The sequence below is a fragment of the Hypanus sabinus genome, chromosome 28 (assembly GCF_030144855.1).
Source record: "Hypanus sabinus isolate sHypSab1 chromosome 28, sHypSab1.hap1, whole genome shotgun sequence".
Lineage (NCBI taxonomy): Eukaryota > Metazoa > Chordata > Chondrichthyes > Myliobatiformes > Dasyatidae > Hypanus > Hypanus sabinus.
The window spans coordinates 37,252,627-37,276,305 of NC_082733.1; the positions used below are offsets into that span (position 1 = coordinate 37,252,627).

Below are 23,679 nucleotides of genomic sequence, written 5' to 3' on the forward strand. Positions count from 1 at the left end.
TAGATGAACGCGAAGTCCAGGTCCCGTCCCACCGCGTCCATTAACCGCTGGAACATCTGTGCGGCATTCTTCAGGCCGAACGGCATGCGGAGGAACTCGAAGAGGCCAAACGGGGTGATGAGAGCCGTTTTGGGGACGTCGTCAGGATGCATCGGGATTTGATGGTACCCTTGGACAAGGTCGACCTTGGAGAAGATCCGGGCGCCGTGCAGGTTTGCCGCAAAGTCCTGAATGTGCGGCACAGGGTAGCGGTCCGGTGTGGTAGCCTCGTTCAGCCTGCGGTAGTCGCCGCACGGTCTCCAGCCCCCCGTCGCTTTGGGCACCATGTGCAGGGGGGAAGCCCAGGGGCTGTCGGACCGCCGGATGATCCCCAATTCCTCCATTCTCTGGAACTCCTCCTTCGCCAGTCGGAGCTTGTCCGGGGGAAGCCGCCGAGCACGGGCATGGAGGGGTGGTCCCTGTGTCGGGATGTGGTGCTGTACGCCGTGCCTGGGCATGGCTGCTGTGAACTGCGGTGCCAGAACCGATGGGAACTCCGCCAGGACCCTGGTGAAGTCGTTGTCGGACAGCGTGATGGAGCCGAGGTGAGGGGCTGGCAACTGGGCCGCGCCCAGGGAGAACGTCTGAAAGGTCTCGGCATGTACCAGTCTCTTCCTGGGCAGGTCAACCAGCAGGCTGTGAGCTCGCAAAAAATCCGCACCCAGAAGCGGTTGGGCTACGGCGGCCAGTGTGAAGTCCCACGTGAACTGGCTGGGGCCGAACAGTAGCTGCACCTGACGGGTGCCATAGGTCCTTACTGTGCTGCCATTCGCGGCCCTCAGGGGGGTACCCGGTGCCCTGCTGCGGGTGTCGTAACTCGTCGGAGGTAAAACGCTGATCTCAGCCCCAGTATCGACCAAAAACCGGCGTCCCGACCTTCTATCCCACACATACAGGAGGCTATCCCGATGGCCAGCCGCCGTAGCCATCAGCGGCGGCTGGCCCTGGCGTTTCCCGGGAACTTGCAGGGCGGGCGGCAACGGCGGGCTTCTGCGCCCCACCGCTGGTGGTAGAAGCACCAGTGGTCATTGGGCCGGGGGTTAGTGGGCTCTGCGGCCGGGCCTGGACTGGTTTGCTGCCGGGAGCGTGGCTGGGAGATCTGTGCGATGGACGCCCCGCTCACCTTTTTGGCGTTCCACAGCAAGTCCGCCCGGGCTGCTGGTCACTGAAATCCGCGTCGGACAGCAGCAGGCGTATGTCCTCGGGCAGCTGCTCCAGGAATGCCTGCTCAAACATGAGGCCTGTGTGACCCTCGGCCAGAGACAACATCTCATTCATTAAAGCCGATGGAGGTCTGTCTCCCAAGCCATCCAGGTGCAGTAAACGGGCAGCCCACTCGCGCCGTGAGAGTCCGAAAGTCCTGAGGAGCAGGGCTTTGAATTCCGTGTACTTGCCGTCTGCCGGGGGCGACTGTACGAACTCCGCGACCTGGGCAGCTGTGTCCTGGTCGAGGGAGCCCACCACGTAGTAGTAGCGGGTGTCTTCTGAGGTGATCCGGCGAACGTGGAATTGGGCTTCGGCTTGCTGGAACCATAGGTCCGGGCGCTGTGTCCAGAAACCCGGCAGTTTCAACGAAACCGCATGAACAGAGGCGGCGTCGGTCATTTCTGGTCCAAAAATCGTTTGGACCGTCGGGGTCACCAATTGTAGCGGTGTGCTACAAGCAGCGCTAAAATTACGACACGGAGTCGGTAACTGCAGTCGAAGGAAAAACTTTATTCGAAAACTTCAGCCTCACTTTTAAGCCTCTGTCAACCGGCCCCCCATGGCGAAGAGGCTCCAAAGCTCTGTGCTCGCAAACCCCCGTAGGCTATCTAATTGTGAGTCGGTTCGGATACGCTAGGAAATGAGGCGCTACAACATAATGGAAAAAGGAAAAATATCTGTTTATTCCTCTTCCCTCACCTTCTCCTCACCCAATTCCCATTCAAGTTCAAAGTTAAAGTACGATTATTATCAAAGTACCATATACTACCCTTAGATTCATTTTCTTGCAGGCATTCACTGTAGAAGAGTGAAATTCAGTCGAATCAGTGGAAAACTACACACAAAATTTGACAAAAAATATGCAAAAGAGGACAAACTGTGCAAATTTTAAAAAAGAATAATATTGAGAACATCATTTGTAGCTCCTTGAAAGGAAGTCTGTTGGTTGTGGAATCAGTTCAGAGTTGGGGTGAGTGAAGTTATCCATGCTGGTTCAGGAGCCTGTTGGCTGGAAGATAGTAACTGCTCCCCATTCTCCTGCCCTCCATCCACATTCAGGACAAATTTACCACAGCCAATTAGACTATTAAAAAGCACATTATTGACATGTGGAAGGTCAAATTAACCTGCTTGACTGGTAAAGATACATCTCCTCCACCACCAGCTGTTTGCACTGTAGCATATACCATATTTTTTAAAGGTTAGCTTGGTTTATCACATGTACAGTAAAGTGTGTCGTTTGTGTCAATGATCAACACAGTGTGAGGACGTGCTGGGGGCAGCTGCAAGTATCACTATTCTTCTGGCATCAACATATCATGCCTACAACTTTCCAATCCTAACCCATACCATCTTTGGAATGTGGGAGGAAACCAGAGTGCCTGGAGGAAACCCACGTGATCACGGGGAAAACGAACAAGCTCCGTAAATAGGTCAGCGGAATCAAAACACGTTCAGTGAACGCTGGCACTGTACAGCACAATATTGTGCTGACTGCTATGCTATGGTGCTGCAAAATGTAGAGTAGTTCATCACCCAGGCTACTCACCTGCATGTCCCAAATTGACAACTTCTGCCAATAGAGTCATAGAGCCCTACAGCACAACAACAGATCCTTCAGCCCATCTAAATTGTGCCAAACTATTTTTCTCTCCAGTCCCACTAGGACCACAGCTCTCCATACATTACCAGCCATCTGCTTGCATGCACAAAGGAGAAGGTGCTCAAAAAGCTGAAGGAACTAAGAGTACATAAGTCACCCAGACCAGATGAACTCCACCTTATGGTTCTGAAAGATGTAGTGTTAGAGATTGTGGAGGTATTAGTAATGATCATTCAAAAACCATTGGACTCTGGCATGGTGCCAGAGGACTGGAAAATTGCAGATGTCACTCCACTCTTTAAGAGAGGAGGAAGGCAGCAGAAAGGAAATTATAGACCAGTTAGCCTGACTTGGTGGTGTAATGGCATCAGCACCAGGCTCCAGAGCGAAGGCTCCCGAGTCCAAATCCAAGTCGGGCCATCCCCAAGCACGCTTCCCATCGTGCCAGGTTGAATGTCGAGCTAGCCACGCAGCCTCGTAAAAAATACGAGGGTCGAGTCAGGAACGTTCATATCATGGCCCGGTAAATCTGAAAGACCAATCCTGACACCATGCGCAAACAAGAATGGTTGACTGTCTACTGCGACGCACTAAAAAAAAGCCTGTCCTCAGTGGTTGGGATGACGTTGGAGTCAGTTGTTAAGGATGAGGTTATGGTGTACTTGGTGACACAAGGCAAAATAGGACAAACGTAGCATGGTTACCTTAAGAGAAAATCTTGCCTGACTTCAGAATTCTTTGAGGAAATTACAAGTAGGAGAGATAACGGAGATGTAGTGGATGTTATATATTCAGACTTTCAGGAGGCCTTTGACGAGGTATCACAGACGACACTGCTTACCAAGTTAAGAGCCCATGGTATTACAGGAAAGTTACTGACATGGTTAGAGCAATGGCTGATTAGTAGGAGGCAGTGAGTAAGAATAAAAGGATCCTTGTCTAGTTGGCTGCCAGTGACTAGTGGTGTTCTGCAGGGGTCAGTGATGGGGCTGCTTCTTTCTACGCTGTATATCAATGAGTTAGATAATGGAATAGATGACTTTGTTGCCAAGTTTTCAGATGATATGAGGATTGGCGGAGGAGCAGTTAGTGTTGAGGAAACTGGTAGGCAATAGAAGGAATAAGGCAGGTTAGGAGAATGGGCAAGAAGTGGCAAATGAAATACAATGTTGGAAAATGCATGGTCATGCACTTTGGTAGCAGAAATAACTGTGTAGATTATTTTATAAATGGGGAGAAAATCCAAATATCTGAGCTGCAATGGGACTTGGGAGTCCTTGTGTAGAACACCCTAAAAGTTAACTTACAGGTAGAGTCAGTGGTGAGAAAGGCAAATGCAAAGTTAGCATACATTTCAAGAGGTCTTGAATACAGAGCAGGGATGTGATGCTGAGGCTTTATAAGGCACTGGTGAGGCCTCGCCTTGAGTATTGTGAACAGTTTTGAGCTCCTCATATAAGAAAAGATGTACTGGCATTGGAGAGGGTCCAGAGGAGGTTCACAAGGATGATTCCAAGAACGAAAGCGTTATCATATGAGGAACGTTTGATGGCTCTGGGTATGTACTCACTGGAATTTAGAAGGACGGGGGGGATCTCATTGAAACCTTTCGAATGTTGAAAGTCTAGACAGAGTAGAAGTGGAAAGGATGTTTCCCATGGTAGGGGAGTTCAATGACAAGAAGCACAACCTCAGGATAGAGGGGTGTCAGTTTAAAACAGAGATGCAGAGAAATTCCTTTAGCCAGAGGGTGGTGAATTTGTAGAATATGTTACAAAAGCCAGCTGTGGAGGCCAGGTCACTGGGTGTATTTAAGGCGAAGATTGATAGGTTCTTGACAAAGGTTACGTGGAGAAGGCTGGGGAATGGAATTGAGGAGGGGAAAAAAGGATCAGCAGTAATAGAAAGGCGGAACAGACTCGATTGACCAAATGGCCCAATTTTGCTCCTTTGTCTCAAGCCTTCCCCTCTCCACACCACCGATGTTGTCCAAGGGAAGGGCATTAGGACCCATACAGCTTGGCACCGGTGTTGTCACAGAGCAATGTATGGTTAAGTGCTTTGCTCAAGAACACAACGCGCTGCCTCAGCTGAGGCTTGAGCCAGTGACCTTCAAATCACTTGACCGATGCCTTATCCACTAGGCCACGCGCCAAAACGTTTCTTTGAATGCCCATAAGTAAGTGAATCTCAGGGTAGGTTATAGTGATATATATGTACTTTGATAATAAATTTACTTTGAACTATGTTCCATGAACAGACCTTTTGTACAGTACTGCTTTGAACTGTCTTTTACTCTCTATATACTCAGTGGCCACTTCCTGAAACCTGCTCATTAATGCAGGTATCTATTCCGCAAATCATGTGGCAGCATCTCAAACGCATAAAAGCACGCAGGCACGGTCAAGAGCTCCAACTGTTGTGCAGACCAAACAACAGAATGGAGAAGAAATGTGATATAAGTGACTTTGGCTTAGGAATGATTGATGGTGCCAGATGGGGTGGTTTGAGTATCTAAGAAACTGCAGATCTCCTAGGATTTTCATGCACATTTTACAGAGAATGGTACGAGAAACAAGAAACAATGAAGTGAGTGGCAGTTCTATGAGTGAAAAAACCTTGTTAATGAGCTAGGTCAGAGGAGAATGGCCAGACTGGTTCAAGCTGACAGGAAAGTGACAGTAACTCAAATAACAACGTGTTACAACAGTGAGAAGAGTATCTCTGAATGCACACTCGTCAAACCTTGAAGTGGATTGATACAGCAACAGAAGACTACAAACAGTAGTCAACTCAGAGGTCAATTTATTAGGTACTCCTTGAAGCTAATAAAGTAGCCACTGAGTGTAGATCGGGGTTCCCAACCTTCTTATGCCATGAACCCCTACTATTAACTGAGGGGTCTGTGCACCTCAGCATGGCAACCTCTTGTGTAGATACTGCCTGACCCAGTGAGTTCCTCCAACACTTTGCTCCAGAATTTCAGCATCTGCAGTTTCTTGTGTCTCTTTCCCTCCATCGAGTTTGGAATACCTGGCTTTTCTCTTCTCTTCCTCTCAGAGGCCAGAACTGGAGACAACTTCAGAGTATTCTCTCTTCCCCAGGTACACCTGGCTCCGTATTTTTAAACCGATATGTGGAACTTGGATGGATGTGTCACTTTTAGCACCATTAAGTAAGTATCACTTTTTAAACACAGATAAAATATTGTAAAGCATTTGTACGACACGCCAGCGCGGAATTGAACACAATAAACAAAATATTCCCTTGGTGGTGAAGCTGATGTTATTTTTAGTTGAGTAGCCATGGAGACAAAATGACAAAAAAAACTTGTAAATTGGTGCCATAACTTGGGTGCAGGGAATCAAATTGGCCAGAGGAGACCATTTGGCCCATTGGGAACAGCTTCTTGCTCTCTTCCATCTGATTTCTGAACAATCCATGAATCTAGGAACACTACCTCATTATTCCTCTTTTGAACAATTTATTTAGTTTTTCCCACCATTTAGACAATAGGACAGGGGAGAGATTTAGGCCATTCAGCCCATCAATCTCTGCCAATTCATCATAGCTGACTTATTTTCCCTTTCAACCCCACTCTGCTGCCTTCTTTCCATTACCTTTGATTCCCTTACTAATCAAGAAGCTATAAACCTCCACTTTAAATATACACATTGAGAACATAAGACCATAGATGTAGGAACAGACTTAGGCCATTCAGACCATCGAGTCTGCTCGGCCATTCCATCATGCCTGAATTATTATCCCTCTTAGTTCCATTCTTCTGCCTTCTCCCTGTGGCCCTTGACTCTCTGACTAAAAATCTGTCAACCCCCACTTTAAATATACTTAATGATTTGACCTCCACAGCCATCCTGTGGCTACGAATTCCACAGATTCACTACCATTCTGCTTACAAAACTCCTCCTTATCTCTGTTGCAAAGGGACGTTCTTGTATTCTGAGGTTGTGCCCTCGGGCCCTAGACTCTCCAATTATGGGAAACATCCATTGTATCAACACCTTTCAATATTGGACGGTGCTTCAATGAGAGCTCCCCTCATTTTTCTGAACTCCAGTAAGTACAGGTCCAGAGCCATCAAATACTCCTCATATGTTAACCTTCCCATTCCTGGGATCATTCTCGTAAACTTCCTCTCCAACGCCTGCACATCTTTTCTTAAAAATATATGGGGCCCAAAACTGCTCGTAATAATCCAAATGTGGTCTGACTAATTAATGTGACCCACTTCAAATTTCAAAGAAAATTTATGATTTAACTATGTCTATATGACCACCTAGAGATTCAGTTTCTTTACTTACAGGAAAATAAAGAAATACAACAGAATTTATGAAATATTATACATTAACAATTACTGACCACCAAGCAAGATGTAACCCATGTGCAAAACTACTTGGTTTATGCTGGTGATGTTGCCGCTGAGGGACTTTCTGTCACAATCATGGACTCTGTCGAAGACGAGCTGTGGAAAGTGTTTAGTAAACACGTTGCAGCCAGTGTTTCATTGTGGTGGTATTTAACTCCCTGCCTCTTCGTTTCGTCTAGTCCGGGCTTGACCAGAAGCTCAGCAGTGTTAACGCTCCCTGCTTCCCGTTGTCTTGGTTCCAGAAAGAAGACTACCATTTATACTGGTGCTGTTACTGAGCGGTATTTGTTTAGTACTAAGCTACTACTGCCGAGCTGCTCTATTGGCGTTAGCTTGAGTTTGACAGTTCTAGTCAACGGCCCTGCTGTTGCTGTTCCTCTTCGCACCTTGTGGCACGTTGGGTGGCAATCTCTCTCTAGCAATTTCATCTGTTTTTTTATGAGGCTGCATTACTAGCTCGACACTTAGCCCAGCACGAACGCAAGGATCTGGCCATATTCAAACCCGGGACTGCTTGCTTCCAAGTCCAGTGTGGATGCCAGCAAACAGCACAGTTGGCCTAGCCTTTATTATTTTCCCTTTATTTCTGCACGGTTCCTATTAAAAATCTCCACTTCACTGTTTCTCTCACAGAGCTTGAGCCATAGTCGCACATCTCGGTCACTTCTACCATGTGGCCCTCTTACTACGTCATTCCCTTTCATGTGTATCTACTGCTGTCTGGGCTCTGAGTCTCGATCACTGCCCGTGGTAGGATGTTAACAGTGATCACTTATCCTTAACTGGAACATTTCCAAGATATAAATTGTGAGTCCAGTGCCAGGCAGAATGTCCTGGGAAAGGCATCTGTGCTGGAATTTTATGTAATGAAATCCCTGCATTCTCAGACATGCACATAGTCAGCCCATTCTGAGAGCTGATTGGTCCATGTTCAGTCAAAGTGGGACAGAGATTTTCATTTTGCTCCTTCTGTGGGCAAAGCTGCTTTGTGATTGGCCGATGGCATGATAATCCATTCTCTAACTTCAGGTAGTTTCACCGCCTTACCCTTCCATTCCCCATTCTGGCTCTCCTCCCACCTCATCTCTTCTCAGTACCTGCCTATCACCTCCTTCCCTTTCTCTCACGGTGCACTCTCCTCTCTTGTCACATTACTTCATCTTCAGCCCTATAACTTTTCCACCTATCACCTCTCAGCTTCTCACTTCATCCCCCTCCCTCACCCACCTATCTTCCCGCACACATGGCTTCACCTAGCACTTTCTAGCTGGTACAGTACTCCTTTTCCTCTCCCTATCTTTTTATTCTGGCTTCTTCCCCCTTTCATTCTGGTCCTGGTGAAAGGGCTCAGCCGAAACCGTCGACACTTATTCCTTTCCATAGATGCTGCCTGACCTGCCGAGTTCCTCCAGCATTTTGTGTGTGTTGATGTGGATTTCCAAAATCTGCAGTATCTCTTGTGTTTATGATTGGCCCATTGCTTGGCTGGGCAGGGAATATGACTGGCATGGATCCAGTGAGGTAGTGTAATCTGACTGGGGTGCTGGCAGGAGGCAATAAGACCATAAGGCATAGAGTAGGAGCAGGATTTGGCCATTTGGCCAACTGAGTCTGCCCCACCATTCCATCATGGCTGATTTATTACCCCTCTCAACCCCATTCTCCTGCTTTCCCCCTATAACTTTTGATGTGCTAATTAAGAACCAACCAACCTCTGCTTTAAATATACCCAGTGACTTGGCATCTGCAGCCGTCAGTGCCAATGAATATCATGGATTCACCAACCTGAGGCTAAAGAAATTCCTCCTCATCTCAGCTCTAAAGGGATGTCCCTCTACTCTGAGTCGGTGCCCTCTGGCTCTAGACTCCGCACTACAGGAAGCATCCCCCCCCCACCTCCATGCTGTCTTGGCCTTTCAACATTGGATATGATCCTCCCTCATTCCTCTAAGCTCCAGTGAATACACGCCCATAGCTATCAAATGCTTCTCATACATTCATCTTTAAATTCCAAGAATCATTCTTGTGATACCTCTCTGGACCCTCTCCAATGCCAGCATATGGTTTCTTTTTGATTAGGGGCCCAAAACTGCTCACAATATTCCCAAGTGCAGTCTAACCAGTCTTTTAAAGCTTCAGTATTACATCCTTGCTTTAATATTCTAGTGCTTTCCAAATGAATGCTAACATTGCTTTTACCTTCCTTATCACCAACTCAACCTGCAAGTTAGCCTTTAGGAATCTTGTACAAGGACTCCCAAGTCCCTATGCACCTCTGGTGTTTGAATTTTCTTCCCGTCTATGCCTTTACTCCTTCTAGCAAAGTGCATGACCATACCCATATGCCATATTCCATCTGCCACTGTGTTTTCACTCATTCTCCCAATCTGTCTAAGTCCTTCTGCAGAGTCTTTGCCTCCTCAGCACTGCCTGTCCCTTCACCTATCTTTATATCATTTGCAAATTTGGCTACAAAGCCATCAATTATGTCATCCAAATCATTTACACATGACGTGAAAAGAACCGGTTCCAACACCGACCCATGTGGTACACCACTAGTCATCAGCAGCCAATCAGAAAAGAACCCCTTTATTCCCACTTTTGCTCCCTGCCAGTCAGCCAATCTTCTATCCATGCTAATATCTTTCCCGCAATACGATGGGCTCTTTTCTTGTTAAACGTCCTCATGTGGGACCTTGTGAAAAGCCTTCTGAAAGTTCAAGCAGGCAACATCCACCGACTCACCTTTGTTATTTCTTCAAAGAATTCCAACAGATTTGTCAGGCAAGATTTCCCCTTAAGGAAACCATGCTGACTTTGGTCTACTTAATCATATACCTCCAACTATCCTGAAACCTCATCCTTAATAATAATATCTTCCCAGCCCTTGAAGTCTGGCAAACTGGACTCTAACTTCCTCCTTTGTTGTAGAGTGAAGTTTACCTTGTCAGCAAAGCACACATCTCATGAATAAGTTTTAAGTATTGGCAGCAACAGCATTTAGACCATAAGGCATAGGAACAGAACTAGGCCATTTGGTCCACTGAATCTGCTCTGTCATTCAGTCATGGGTGCTGTTTTCCTTCTTAATCCTAGCGAGGTAGGTTCTTGATGAGTAAGGGTGTCAAAGGTTACAGGGAGAAGGTAGGAGAATCGTATTGAGAGGGATAATAAATCAGCCATGATGGAATGGCAGAGAAGATTTGGCAGGCTTAGTGGCCTAAATCTGCTTTTATGTCTCATGGTCTTAAGGTCTAAGTAAATACGTACACAAAGCCCTTCAACAGGTTTGAAGACTGAGTTGTTCTGAGTAGGCTCCTCTTATGCATTGCAATCTTCAGTGGCCTGTTGGTAAGAATACTCCATGATCCTCTCTGATTCAGGAATCAAGTTTACTTTACATTGAAACGTTCAGTGAAAGGTGTCATTTGCTTTAACAGCCATCACACCCGAGGGTGCACTGGGGCAGCCTGCCAGTCTCGTCACACATTCTGGTGCCAACATAGCAATCCCACAATGCTCGGCAGGACAACGCAGAACACAACAAGCAACAAAACAAGAAGAGCGCGCGCACACAGACACACACACACACACACACACACACACACACACACACACACGCACACAGACACACACACACAGACACACACACACACACACGCACACGCACACAGACAGACACACACACACACACACACACACGCACACACACACACAGACACACACACACGCACACACACACACAGACACACACACACACAGACGCACACAGACACACACACACAGACACACACACACAGACAGACACACACACACACACGCACACACACGCACACACACACACACACAGACACACACACACGCACACACACACACAGACACACACACGCACACACACACAGACACACACATCACACACAGACAGACACACACATCACACACACACACACACACACACACACACAGACACACACACAGACACACACATCACACACACACACACACACACAGACAGACACACACACAGACACACACATCACACACACACACACACACAGACACACACACAGACACACACATCACACACACACACACACATCACACACACACACACACACAGAGACACACACACAAACGCGCACACACACACACACATCACACACACACAGACACACACATCACACATCACACATCACACACACACACACAGACACACACACACACGCACACACACACACACACACGCACACACACACACAGACACACACATCACACACACAGACACACACATCACACACACACACACACACAGACACACACACACACACGCACACACACACACACACACACACAGACACACACATCACAAACACAGACACACACATCACACACACACACACAGTCACACACACAGACACACACATCACACACACACACGCACACACATCACACACACAAACGCGCGCACACACACACACATCACACACAGACACACACATCACACATCACACACACACACACACACACACAGACACACACACGCAGACACACACATCACACACACAGACACACACACACACACAGACACACACACACACGCACACACATCACACACACAGACACACACACACACACAGACACACACACACACGCACACACACACACACACATCACACACACAGACACAAACATCACACACACACACACACACACACACACACAGACACACAGACACACACACACACACACACAGACACACACATCACACACATCACACACACACACACGCACACACACACACACACACACACATCACACACACACACACACACACACACACACACAGACACACACACACACACACACACACACACACACACACACACACACACACACACACACACTCACCTTCAGCCTCCAGACTTGGGCCTTGACTTCCCCAGACAGCTCACAGAGATCTGCAAGACTTGGGGTTCTGGCAAATGGGCCTAGACTTCCAGACTTCTGATTTGACCCCTGGGTCTCGATGACGGGATGCTGAACGCAAACCTCAAACTCCAATATCATGAACCTAGGGGGTCATCGGACCTTATTCCCCCTGCGCGCATGGAACTCCATATCTGGGGCCTGCCAACAACTCGCTGACCCTGCTAAGTTCCCGTGGAAGTTTGGATATTCCTGTACCGTTATTTTCCAAGGACAGTGCCAACTTGTTGACCTCAGCCAGGATTATATACCCTGGCTTGGACTCCACAGCTGTCCGAGGAAGAGGATTCACCACCCTCGAGAGAAGAAATTCCTCCTCGTCTCAAATGGGCAACTGTTTATTCTGAAACAGTGCTCATTAATTCTAGCATTACAAGAGGGAACAATCTGTCCACATCCACTCAGAATTTTATTCTTAGAAAATTTATCTATTCCCTTTTAAATGCCCCCAGTGATCTAATCTTCACAGCCCTCTGGAGTAGGAAATTCCAAAGATTTGCAATAAGTACCTAAGCACCTCAGTTTTAAATGAACCATTCCTTACCTTATAATTATGTCCCTTTGCTTGAGAGTCTCCCATGAATGTTCTCCTTTTAATCTTATATTTTTCAATAAAATTATTCATCTAAATCTAATTAATACAGACTCCAGCTTTCCTAATAAGAAAGGCCCATCATCCCAGGAAACAATGGAGAAATGAAGAAATCCCCCCTCCTTAAATAAGATGACCAAAACCATATGCAGTTCGTCTCAGTGCCAGGGTTAACTCCCACTACAATGCAAATCAAGTTATATTACATCAAGATGATATTGTTTTGCTTAAAGTGACATTCACACAGGTGCTCTACATTTTTTTTTGGCACTTCATTTAAAGACTCTGGTCTCAGAGGAATAACATTCACATCATTTATTCCAACACGGCATTGATTGCAATAAACAACAGCGTTTCACTCCATCTTTCTCTCTTTCTCTCTATGGGATTGCAAAATGATTTTCTCATTTTGTTTTTGAAAGTTGGCCGGACGCTTTCGTCAGGCAGGACAAAGCTAACCGCAGTCATCAGAAACCAGAAGGCAGAAAGCAGATTCAGTGGCTGACCATTGGGTGGAGTCCCGATGAAGGATCTCTGCCTGAAATGTCGCCCATTTACTCCCATCCACAGATACCACCTGAGTTCCTCCAGCACATTGTGTGCTTTGCTCCAGATTTCCAGCATCTGCTGTACCTCTTGTGTCTTTGGAATTATTTTTCAATTCATATTTATTTATTTATTGATATAGGATATGAAGTCAAGCCACCCAACAATCCCTCAATTCTAGCCTGATCATGGGACCATTTACAACGTCCAACTAAAAGATGGTACGTCTTTAGACTGTGGGAGGAAACTGGAGCACCTGGAGGAAACCTGTCCAGTTACAGGGCGAGTGTTCTACCTCCTTACAGGCAGTGGCGGGGACTGTTGTTACTATAAGGCATTGTGCTGACGACTACACAACTGTGTCACCCCACTGCACCATGAGCAAACAGGCGACTATGAAAAAGCAAAGATAATACTTTTCCTCACTTTCAGAACTAGAGTCATAGGAATTTATGGCACAGAAGGAAGCCACTCTGCCCATTATTTCCATGCTAGCAGGGAATGGACTTGAGAGGCACCACGGCCGTGCAACGCTGTTACAGCCCAGGGCTTTGGAGTTTGGATTTCAATTCCAGTGATGTTTGTTCTCCCATGAAGTGTGTGGGTTTCCTCTGGGTGCTCTGGTTTCCAACTGCAGTCCAAAGGCAGTCAGTAGGTTAATTGGTCATTGTAAACCATCCTGTGATTAGGTGGGTTGCTGGGCAGTGCCGTTCGTCGGGGCGGTAGGGCACGTTCCCCATACTGTATTTCTAAATAAAATAAAGTAATCTTATTTGGTTTTTAACCATACACCTTCCAGCTAAAGCTCTTAAATTGGGCATCAGTATCAATGTGGCTTTGACCGTCTATTCAGATGGTGAGTTCAAACCCCTGCCTTTGCTGAGGGAAGTACTTCTTTTCTGAACCCTCTCTTCTGCTAATAAAATCAAATCTACGCCTCCTATCACTGACGTCTCTGCTTAGAAGAATGGGCCCTTTTTGGCTGTTCTTTTTGGGCCTCTCTGAATCTTGTACAAGAATTGAGTTCCAAAGAAAGCAACAGAGAAACAAGGTCTCTCCTGTCCCAATTTCAGAAACAAAAGAGAATCTGCAGATGCTGCAAATCCAGAGCAACACACACAAAATGCTGGAGCAACTTAGCTGGTCAGGCAGCATCTACGGAGAGGAATAAACAGTCAATATTTCTGGTTAAGACCCTTCATCTGGAAAGGAAGGGGGAAGAATCCAGAATAAGAAGGTGGGGGAGGGGAAGGAATACGAGCTGGAAGATGAAAGCAAGGTGAGGGGGAAGGTGGGTGGGTGTGAGATGGGGGATGAATTAGGAAGTTGGGTGGAAGAGAAGAGCTATAGAAGCTGGAATCTGATAGGAGAGGAGAGTGGACCATGGGAGAATAGGAAGGAGGAGGGGCACCAGAGGGAGGAGAGGAGAAGAGAAGGCTACTCTGACGGAATATGAGGTGAGAAATTTCACGAAACAGGTTGATAAACATGCCTGCAAGATGGCACGTTACAAGGCGCCCTCTGCAGATCTACTCATTGCTTCCATTGTAATCACTCCACTCCTTTAAATCTTAAGAATTCTGTTAAGATGGACTGTTGAACTCATGGTCCTAAACACAAGAGAATCTGTAGATGTTGGAAATCCAGAGTAACGCACACAAAATGTTGGAGGAACTCAGCAGATCAGGCAGCATCTACGGAGAGTAATAAGCAGTTGACATTTTGGGCCGAGAGCCTTCATCAGGGTCCAGCATGTTGTGTAAGACTTTAGAATCTACATTATTAACTGTAACTGTGACACATTCTTGCTGCTTGTTTCTTGTATGATATCAAGGCTCTGATGAACTGATCCAAATGAATGGCATGCAAAATGAAGCTGATCATTGCACCTTGGTATACGTGACAATGGTACACCAATTTACCAATTCATAACCTTGAACATCAAAGCTACTGCAGATAGATACTGCAGGGGCAGCATGGTAGCGTAGTGGTTAGCATAACGCATTACAGTTTCAGTGACATGGGCTCAGGTCCCGCCGCTGCCTGTAAGAAGTTTGTACGTTCTCCCCGAAGCTGTGTGGGTTTCCTCCGGGTGCTCCGTTTTTTTCCCCACAGTCCAAAGGCTTACCGATTCTAGGTTAATTGGTCACTGTAAATTGTTCTAGGATTAAATTGGGGCTCAAAGGGCGCGAAGGGTTTATTCCACGCTATATCTCAATAAATAAATAAACAAATATACTAGAAAGCTGAAACAAAAATGAACACACACACACACAGAGAAAATGCTGGAAACACTCAATGGGTCAGTCAACAATTGTGGAAAGAAAAGAGTTTTTCTGTTTGCAGCAAATGCTTGATTTGCTGAGTCATAGACTCAGAGACAAACAGGACAGAAACAGACCCTTCTGCCCTTTATATCCATACTATCATTTAGCAGGACTTGGCAAGCCTAACCGGAATGTTTGAAGCATTTACAGATATAAAACTTTAATTGAAATACACCTACTTTGGGCACTTGATTGATGCTGAGGAGGCGAGGTAATTTTAAGCTCAGCATTCCTGAAGTTATTTTGGTCTTTTGGCCCAGTGTAGACAGACTGAAAGTGTGCCGGTGTCCGCAGGTCCTCTGCAGTCTCCCTCCCTGCCTCAGCAGCCTGTCCTCCACGTCCTTCTCATTCGTTCCGCCTCGGGCACTTGACCCTGACCACAGCACATCGGCACTAAGGGAAAAAGCATACATATGTCATCGTCAAGGCAACACAGATATAAGTGACTATCAGAGGCACTTTAGCTTCTGACCAAAAAGCCACTCCTGTACTCATTCTCAGTAGCTTTATTGCTTCCATTTTGCATCTCTGTCTCTGCACAAAACCTGCTTTGTCATGCCAAGATAACAGGGCCAATGGCAGTCCAGGGAATGTAAATTAATAGTTTGACTGTTTCCTGATAATGAACTGAGAGCTACACAAAGACTATATTTTACAGTCCACCCACAATTTATAACTATCATGTATTAAGTTACTAGTGTTTCTTGAATAGAACTCTCAAATGTGTACAATGGTGGCTCAGTTCTTGGCAGGGAACCTATTTCCAACAATGACTTTAAACTTGTTCTCTCATTCCTCACAACGGCCTAGTCAGTGAGAGAAGTACCGATGACGTACTCAACTGTATAGATTAGATTCCATAACTTGGAGTCTGGGCTGAACTTTGGGGTTCTTGTTGTGCTGGTCCCTCACAAGGCCTCCAGTTTCTGGCAGAAGGAGGCCATTTTGTGCCTGGAATATGGGGTTCTATCATCAGCAAGTCTGGGGGGGAGGGGGCATCGATACCAAAAATTGGAGTATGAAGGTCAACCAGAAGAAAGGAAGTTGAAGCCCCATGTCCAAAGCCTGGAGACTGGAGGACCGAGGCCTGTCAGTGTGGGTGGGTGGGAGGAAAGGGGCTTGTTCTTGCTGTTGCTGATTTGTTGCTTGTTGTGTGCTGTTTTATATGTTCAGTGGTGTTCTGCTGAGTGGAGTGGGACTTCTGTTTTGATACCATAATGTGTGGCCCCTAGCACATCCTTAGCTGTGTTGGTCGCCAACGCAAAATAGATATCTTGGTCGACATGGTCGAGTTGGGCCAAAGGTTAGTCGGTTCATTAGCTACTTTAAGTGCAAACAACACATTTCGCTGTATGTTTCCAAATACATATGATAAATAAACTGAATCTGAATCTGGGTCTGGTCCCACAGGATCATTTTGTTGGATCTTGCTGAACCGCTCAAAAATTCATTCCCCATTTTTGCTCCATAAACTCTCAATAACTAATTCTTTTTTTAACAAGTAGGGCACTGTAGCATAGCAGTTAGTGTAGCCATCGATTTCTAAATGGTCATTGAACCCATGAACACTGTCTCACTACATTTTTATTTCTGTTTTTTGCACTACTTATTTTAACTTAACGACTTAATAGACATATCTATACTTAATGTAACTCAGCTTTTTTCTCTATCTTTATTTATCATGTATTCATTGTACTGCTGCTGTAAAGTTAACAAATTTCACGACATACGTTGATGATATTAAATTTGATTCTGGTTCTGATTACAGCACCAGCAACCCAGGTTCAATTCCCACCACTATCTGTAAGGAGTTTCTACGTTCCTCCCGTGACCGTGTAGGTATCTTCCTGGCGTTTCAGTTTCCTCCTACATTCTAAAGACTTAGTGGTGTCATGCCCTGGTAAAGGTTTTACTGCTAATGTTGGAGGGTATTTCATGTAATGGGCTTTCTGTAGAAGCTGTGTGTTTGCTGGCAATGTTTGCGTTACCATTAAAGATAAGGGATGATTTGGCATGTGTGTTATCCAGTCAGGAGAGTGGAACTGGGAGAAGGTTCTACAGAAGGCGGTGGGAGTGGGTTTTATGACTGACACCAGCGTAGGTCGAGGGTTTTGTTCAGTGGGAGATGAGGAGAGAAGACACTGGAGAGAGCCGGGTGGAGGATTCATTCCAGTGGGAGTGCGCGATTTGATGGATGCCCAAGGCATGGAGGTTGACGAGGATCAGTGAATATGGCTTTTGGAAGATTTAAACTCCAACATGCCCACAATTGTTTGTTTAGTTTATAATAGGCTCTTCTTGTTTTTTCTTTCTTTTCTTTGCTAACTCTTTGGTTAAGTTAATGCTCATTAATACACTTTTTTTATAATTGTATGCAGCATATGGTCCATTATTTCTTACAGATGGGTGATAGCTGGGGGGGGGGGGGTTGGCGGTAAATCACATAGCATTCACAGAAACTGAGGTTTGGGTGGGCGAGACATCCCAGTCTCACGGATTTGGCGGGACCAAAGTGCCTGAGAAGGGTGGGTTTCTCGCTGCAGAGTCCAGTGGTCGGTAGCAAGGGGCTAGTGAACCGCACTTCCAGAGATGTGTGGTAAAAAGGGGTTTCAGTAGGTTAATTGGTCACACAGGTGTAATTGGGCAGCTTGTTGGGCCAAAAGGTCCCGTTGCTGTGCTGTATCTCTGGATAATTTTACAAAATGTCTTAAACATTCCAATTGATCCTCAGTTTTAACACAACCTTCTCACCCTCTTCTCTCATCTAAATAAGGGGTTCCTTACCTGGTGTCCACAGAGTCCTCAGTTAATGGTTGGGGCCCATGGCATAAGTAAGGTTGGGATACCATGATCTACATACTGGAATTCATTTCCTGCCTCAACATATCCACCATAGGAGTTCACAAATGCAGATCACCAATCATTTCTTGGGTGTTAGCCTGTTGCATCCATTTTCCATGAAAAGATAAAAATATTTAAAGGGTGACTGTTACATTTCGACTTACTTCTATCTGAAAATCCTTCCCTGAAGCTGCTCTTGAGTGATCTGGCCCCAGTTTTATGCCCTCGTGGTGACCTGCCAAGTTCTGCAGTCAATATAGGGTCAGATTTTTAACACATGGTCTTCAGATGCACACACTGCTTGACGTTCACTGTCTATCCTCCTAAAGAATGGTTCCTGGGGTAGGTCCAAGAGGACTGCTTACAACATCCCTCCAGATCCTACAGGGTCCCTTCTCACTTGTACCATCAGGCAGGAGGTACAGAATACTCAGGTCCCACACCACCAGGTTCAGAAACAGTTATCCTTCGACAATCAAGCTTCTGAACCAGCACAGGTAACTTCGCTCACCTCAACAATGACTGATTCCACAACCTGAAGACTCACTTTCAAGGACTCCACAACTCATGTTCTCAGTTAGCTATTTTTCTGTTTTTTTTTTCAATTTGCACAATTTGCCCTATTTTGCATCTTGGTTGCTTGTGTGTAGTTTTTCATTGACACTATAGTATATCTCTGTCTACTGTGAATGTCTGTAAGAAAATGAACCTCAAGTCATACATGGTGATGTATGCATACTTGGATGAGAAACTTACTTCGAAGTTACTTTGAAAGTGACTCATTACACCAGAGAGGAGCAGTATATCTGTGAAGGGCGAGGAATTCTTAGTCTAAAATTACTCTGCTGCCACAATCATGCCCTTCCCATATTTCCCCTAATTTTGATCCATGCTTGCTTCTATTTTCTGCTTTCTTTTAAAGTAAATGTAAACCCGCACAGATGAGGTCTGGAAACAATAAAACTGTTTGAAAGAGAACTTGTCTAGTCATTTACGTTCCCTTAGCTACGTCCTACAGATTTTCCAAGAGCCTTTTGGATCCTGGCCTTGCAGTTCCCTCTGAGAGAGTATTTCTCTTGTGCACTGCAGATATCCTTCCTTGGCCCTGAAGATTGTTATTTGACTGTAGGTTATGTGACGAGGTATCTATATAGCATCCATATAAGGAAGTGGTTTCGGTAGAATGTAGAAATTCCCTGTAAATTTGTGTTCATCCAATGGCCAACTCATTCAAACTGTCTGCAGCTTTTACTGTTTGAGGAGAAATTGTAATGTTCTACGGCTCTATTCCAGGTGCAGGTCAAAGGGACGAGGCAGAATAATAGTTTGGTATGGACTAGATGGGCTGAAGGGCTGGTTTCTGGGTGGTAGTGCTCTGTAACACCATGAAGGTCATGAGATTTCTTACTGATAGAATGGCTATAGTGAGTGTTAAAAGGGTTAAATTATAAGGACTGGCTACATAAACATCTTAAATTTTCTGGCCCATAACTTGTAGTTAGGTAACTCCTTTAACCTAGTAAAATACCTGAAGTGGATCACAAGGCATTAAACAAATAACATTTGATACTGTTTCACATAAGATATTAAATTATTAAATGCTAGGTTAAACATTAAGGATTTGAGGAGTGTCTTAAATGAGAAAGAGACTGGACTACTGAAAATGCAGCTACCAAAGGTCTAGAAAAGAGAATTTCTGTACAAGTTACACCCAGTGACCACTTTATTAGGTACACCTGCTTGTTAATAAAAATATATAATCAGCCAAACCAATGCTACAACTCAATGCATAAAAGCATGCAGTCATGGTTAAGAGGTTTAGCTGCTGTTCAGACCAAACATCAGAATGGGAAAGAAATGTGCTCCAAGTGACTTGGACTGCAGAATGAGTATTGGTGCCAGATTGGGTGGTTTGAGTATCTCAGCAACTGCTGATCTCCAGGGACTTTCACGCACAACAGTCTCTACAGTTTACAGAGAATAGCGCAGAAAAATAAAATATATATATCCAGTGAGTGGCAATACACACAAAATGCTGGAGGATCTCGGCAGGCCAGGCAGCATCTAGGAAAAGAGTACAGTCGAAGTTTTGGGCCAAAACGTTGACAGTGATCTTTTCCTAGATCCTGCCTGGCCTATTGAGTTCCTCCAGTATTTTGTGCGTGTTGCTCAGATATCCAGCATCTGCAGGTTTTCTCTTGTCCAGTGAGTGGCAGTTCTGTGGGTGAAAACACCTTGTTCACGGGCGAGGTCAGAGGAGAATCCATTGTTACTGGATAGAGACACTAACTCAAATAACCCCACCCTACAACAGTGCTGTGCAGAAGAGCGTCTTCGTGTGGACAATATGTCAGACCTTGAACTGGATGGGCTATGGCAGCAGAAGACCATGAACGTACACACAGTTGTTACTTTATTAACTACAGGAGGTAGCTAATTAAGTGACCACTGAGTGGATGTATTTAAAATGATAAATGACAGAGAAGGTGAAACTTTTCATCGGCTGGGAATCCAAAACAAGAAGACAATATTAGGCACAGGAATGAGGGCAGGAATTGATAATAGAAATGTGTAATTAAAAGTAACCATCTGCAGCAGCTCAAAATCCAAAAAAAAAAGCAGGTGTATTGTAAATACTCAACAAGTCAGGCAGCATCTGTGTGAAGAGAAGTGGGTTAACATTTCTAACTGAACGCAGCTTGTCAGGAGAGTTTATCCATTGAATTACATCAATCCAATATCACGTACTGGTTCAAAGGTCTGTACATTATACCTCTCATTTTACAGACATTTTAGAGATAGAACATGTTTAAAATTAAATTTATTTAGAGATACAGCATGGTAACTGGCCCTTCTTCCCATCGAGCCCTTGCTGCCCAATTAACCTGCTAACTCTTACATCTTCAGAATGTGGGAGGAAACTGGAGCACCTGGAAGAATCCTGTGTAGTTATGGAGAGAACTCACATACTCCTTACGTACAGTGGCCGAAATTGAATCTGTAAAAGCATTACACAGACCGCTACTCTACCGCGTCTCCCCAAAATCAGTGGTTTCCTGTTGTTTTCCTGTACCATAAAGGCATGTATGACTATTACAAGTCCGCTATTATTTCATTCATAGCTCATCACAGAATGTCTACCATCCTACCCTTTAATGTTTGTCTTTAGAGATACAGCACGATAGCACTGAGTGGCCCATGAGCCCGCACCACCCACTTGCACCCATGTGAACAATTAACCTTATGATAATAATTTATATTGACATTATGATATTGTCATGTGAGTGTTGCTCAATTATTTACTCATGTCAGACAATATCTCATTGAAGTATTATGGAATCCAGTTCTCCAAAATTGTGACAGTTATCAAACTTGACTAAAAACAAAAGCAACAAATCACATGCTCCTGCCTACATCAACAGGGGTGAGGTTAAGAGCTTCAAATTCCTAGGAGTTATCATCACCAATAACTTGATTTGGTCCAACTATGTAGTTGTCAAAACAAAAAAATTCACCAATGTCTCTACTCCCTGAGTAAGCTAAAGGAATTTGGCACGTTCCCACCAACCATTGCCAATTTTTAATAGAGGTGCTATCGAAGTACCTTAGGTGGATGCAGAATAGCTTGGTACAGCAACTGCTCAGACTGTAGGGATTGTGGACACAGCTCTGCACACCAGAGAGATCAGTCTTCACTCTATGGGCTCTGCCTCTACTTCTCAATCCCTCAGTACAGAAGCCAGCATAATCAAAACCCTCTTTCATTGGGCATCATCATCTTCATGTGCCGTGCGTTTGACATGGGTGATCATGATCATGACCATAATTGTTCCTGGCAAATTTTTCGACAGAAATGGTTTGCCATTGCCTTCTTCTGGGCAGTGCCTTTATACGACGGGTGACCACGGCCATTATCAATATTTTTCAAAAGTTGTCTGCCTGGCATCAGTGGTCGCATAACCAGGACTCGTGATATGCACCAGCTGCTCATACGACCGTCAACCACCTGCTTCCACGGCTTCACGTGACCCTGATTGGGGGACTAAGCAGGTGCTACACCTTGCAGGCTAGTGGAGGGAAGGAGAGCCTTACACCTCCTTTGGTAGAGATGTTATCTCCACCCCACACCCATTGGGCTGAAGATAGAAAAGCCTGAAATCAAAGCCACCAGACTCAAAGACGATTACTATCTTGCTGTTATAAGATTATGAAATAGTTCCCTAGTATGATAAATTGGACTCTTGACTTCACAATCTATCTTGTTATCTCTTGCACTTTACCTGAACTGCACCTTCTCTGTAGCTGTTACACTTAATTCCGTGTTGTTATTGTTTTACCTTGTTCTACTTCAATGTACCGTGTAATGATCTGATCTGTAGGAAGCGTATGTAAGAAAAGTTTTTCACAGTATCTCAGTTCAAGTAAAAGTAACAAACCAATTCCAATTCCAAACTTCGCTGTTGTTTTTAAACTGGATTGTTGGTTAAAGGCTCACCAATATTAACCATAACATTTAGGACCCAGGGTTGTTAGAAAATCCACCTTGTGTGAGACTTGCCCATTATCCCTTACATTATTATGCATTCATTGTGTTTGGATATCATTTGCAAGGCCAGCTCTTATTGTGTATCCCTAACTCCCATAAACAATATCATGTAAAAGTCTTAGACACACACACATATATATATCTAGAGTGGCTAAGACTTTAGCAACAGTGCTGCAGTAATTTTATGTATTGCACTATATTGCTGCCACAAACAAATTTCATGACTTATGTGAGAGACGATAAACCTGATTTTGATATGGCTTTTAATGAGAGTGGGAAGGGGACAGGGAGAGGGGAACAACCATGGTTGGGAAAAGGTGGGGGGAGGGGGAAGCACCAGAGAGACATTCTGTAATGATCAATAAACCAATTGTTAAGCAAGTGACCTTGTCTGGCGTCTCAGGCTGTGTGTGTCTGTGCCCGCGCCACTCCCTGCCCCTGGCACTCCACCTTCAACATTCCCACCACCCTTTGCTTCTGCTGCATTTACAAGCTCGCTCCCCGTTCTATGATGATAAATACTAGTATATAGAATATAGAGAAAACCTACAGCACAATACAGGCCCTTCGGCCCACAATGCTGTGCCGAACATGTACTTACTTTAG

The 23,679-nt window shown here is 45.1% G+C and overlaps 1 protein-coding gene across 8 annotated transcripts in view; it reads right to left on the minus strand.

Moving 5' to 3' along the window:
- LOC132382593 (membrane progestin receptor gamma-B-like) overlaps window positions 1-23,679 on the minus strand; it is a 127,812-nt gene that overhangs the window by 56,330 nt on the left and 47,803 nt on the right. For 4 of the 8 annotated variants that reach the window (XM_059952956.1, XM_059952959.1, XM_059952954.1 and 1 more), the window contains exon 2: window positions 15,866-16,079. In XM_059952956.1, coding sequence (XP_059808939.1) covers window positions 15,866-15,916 — 51 coding nt within the window. In that variant the 5' untranslated portion in view covers window positions 15,917-16,079. Of the gene's footprint in view, window positions 1-15,865; window positions 16,080-18,470; window positions 19,934-23,679 lie in introns of those variants that run through there. The other 4 variants (XM_059952952.1, XM_059952953.1, XM_059952955.1 and 1 more) reach the window with 4 other exon arrangements.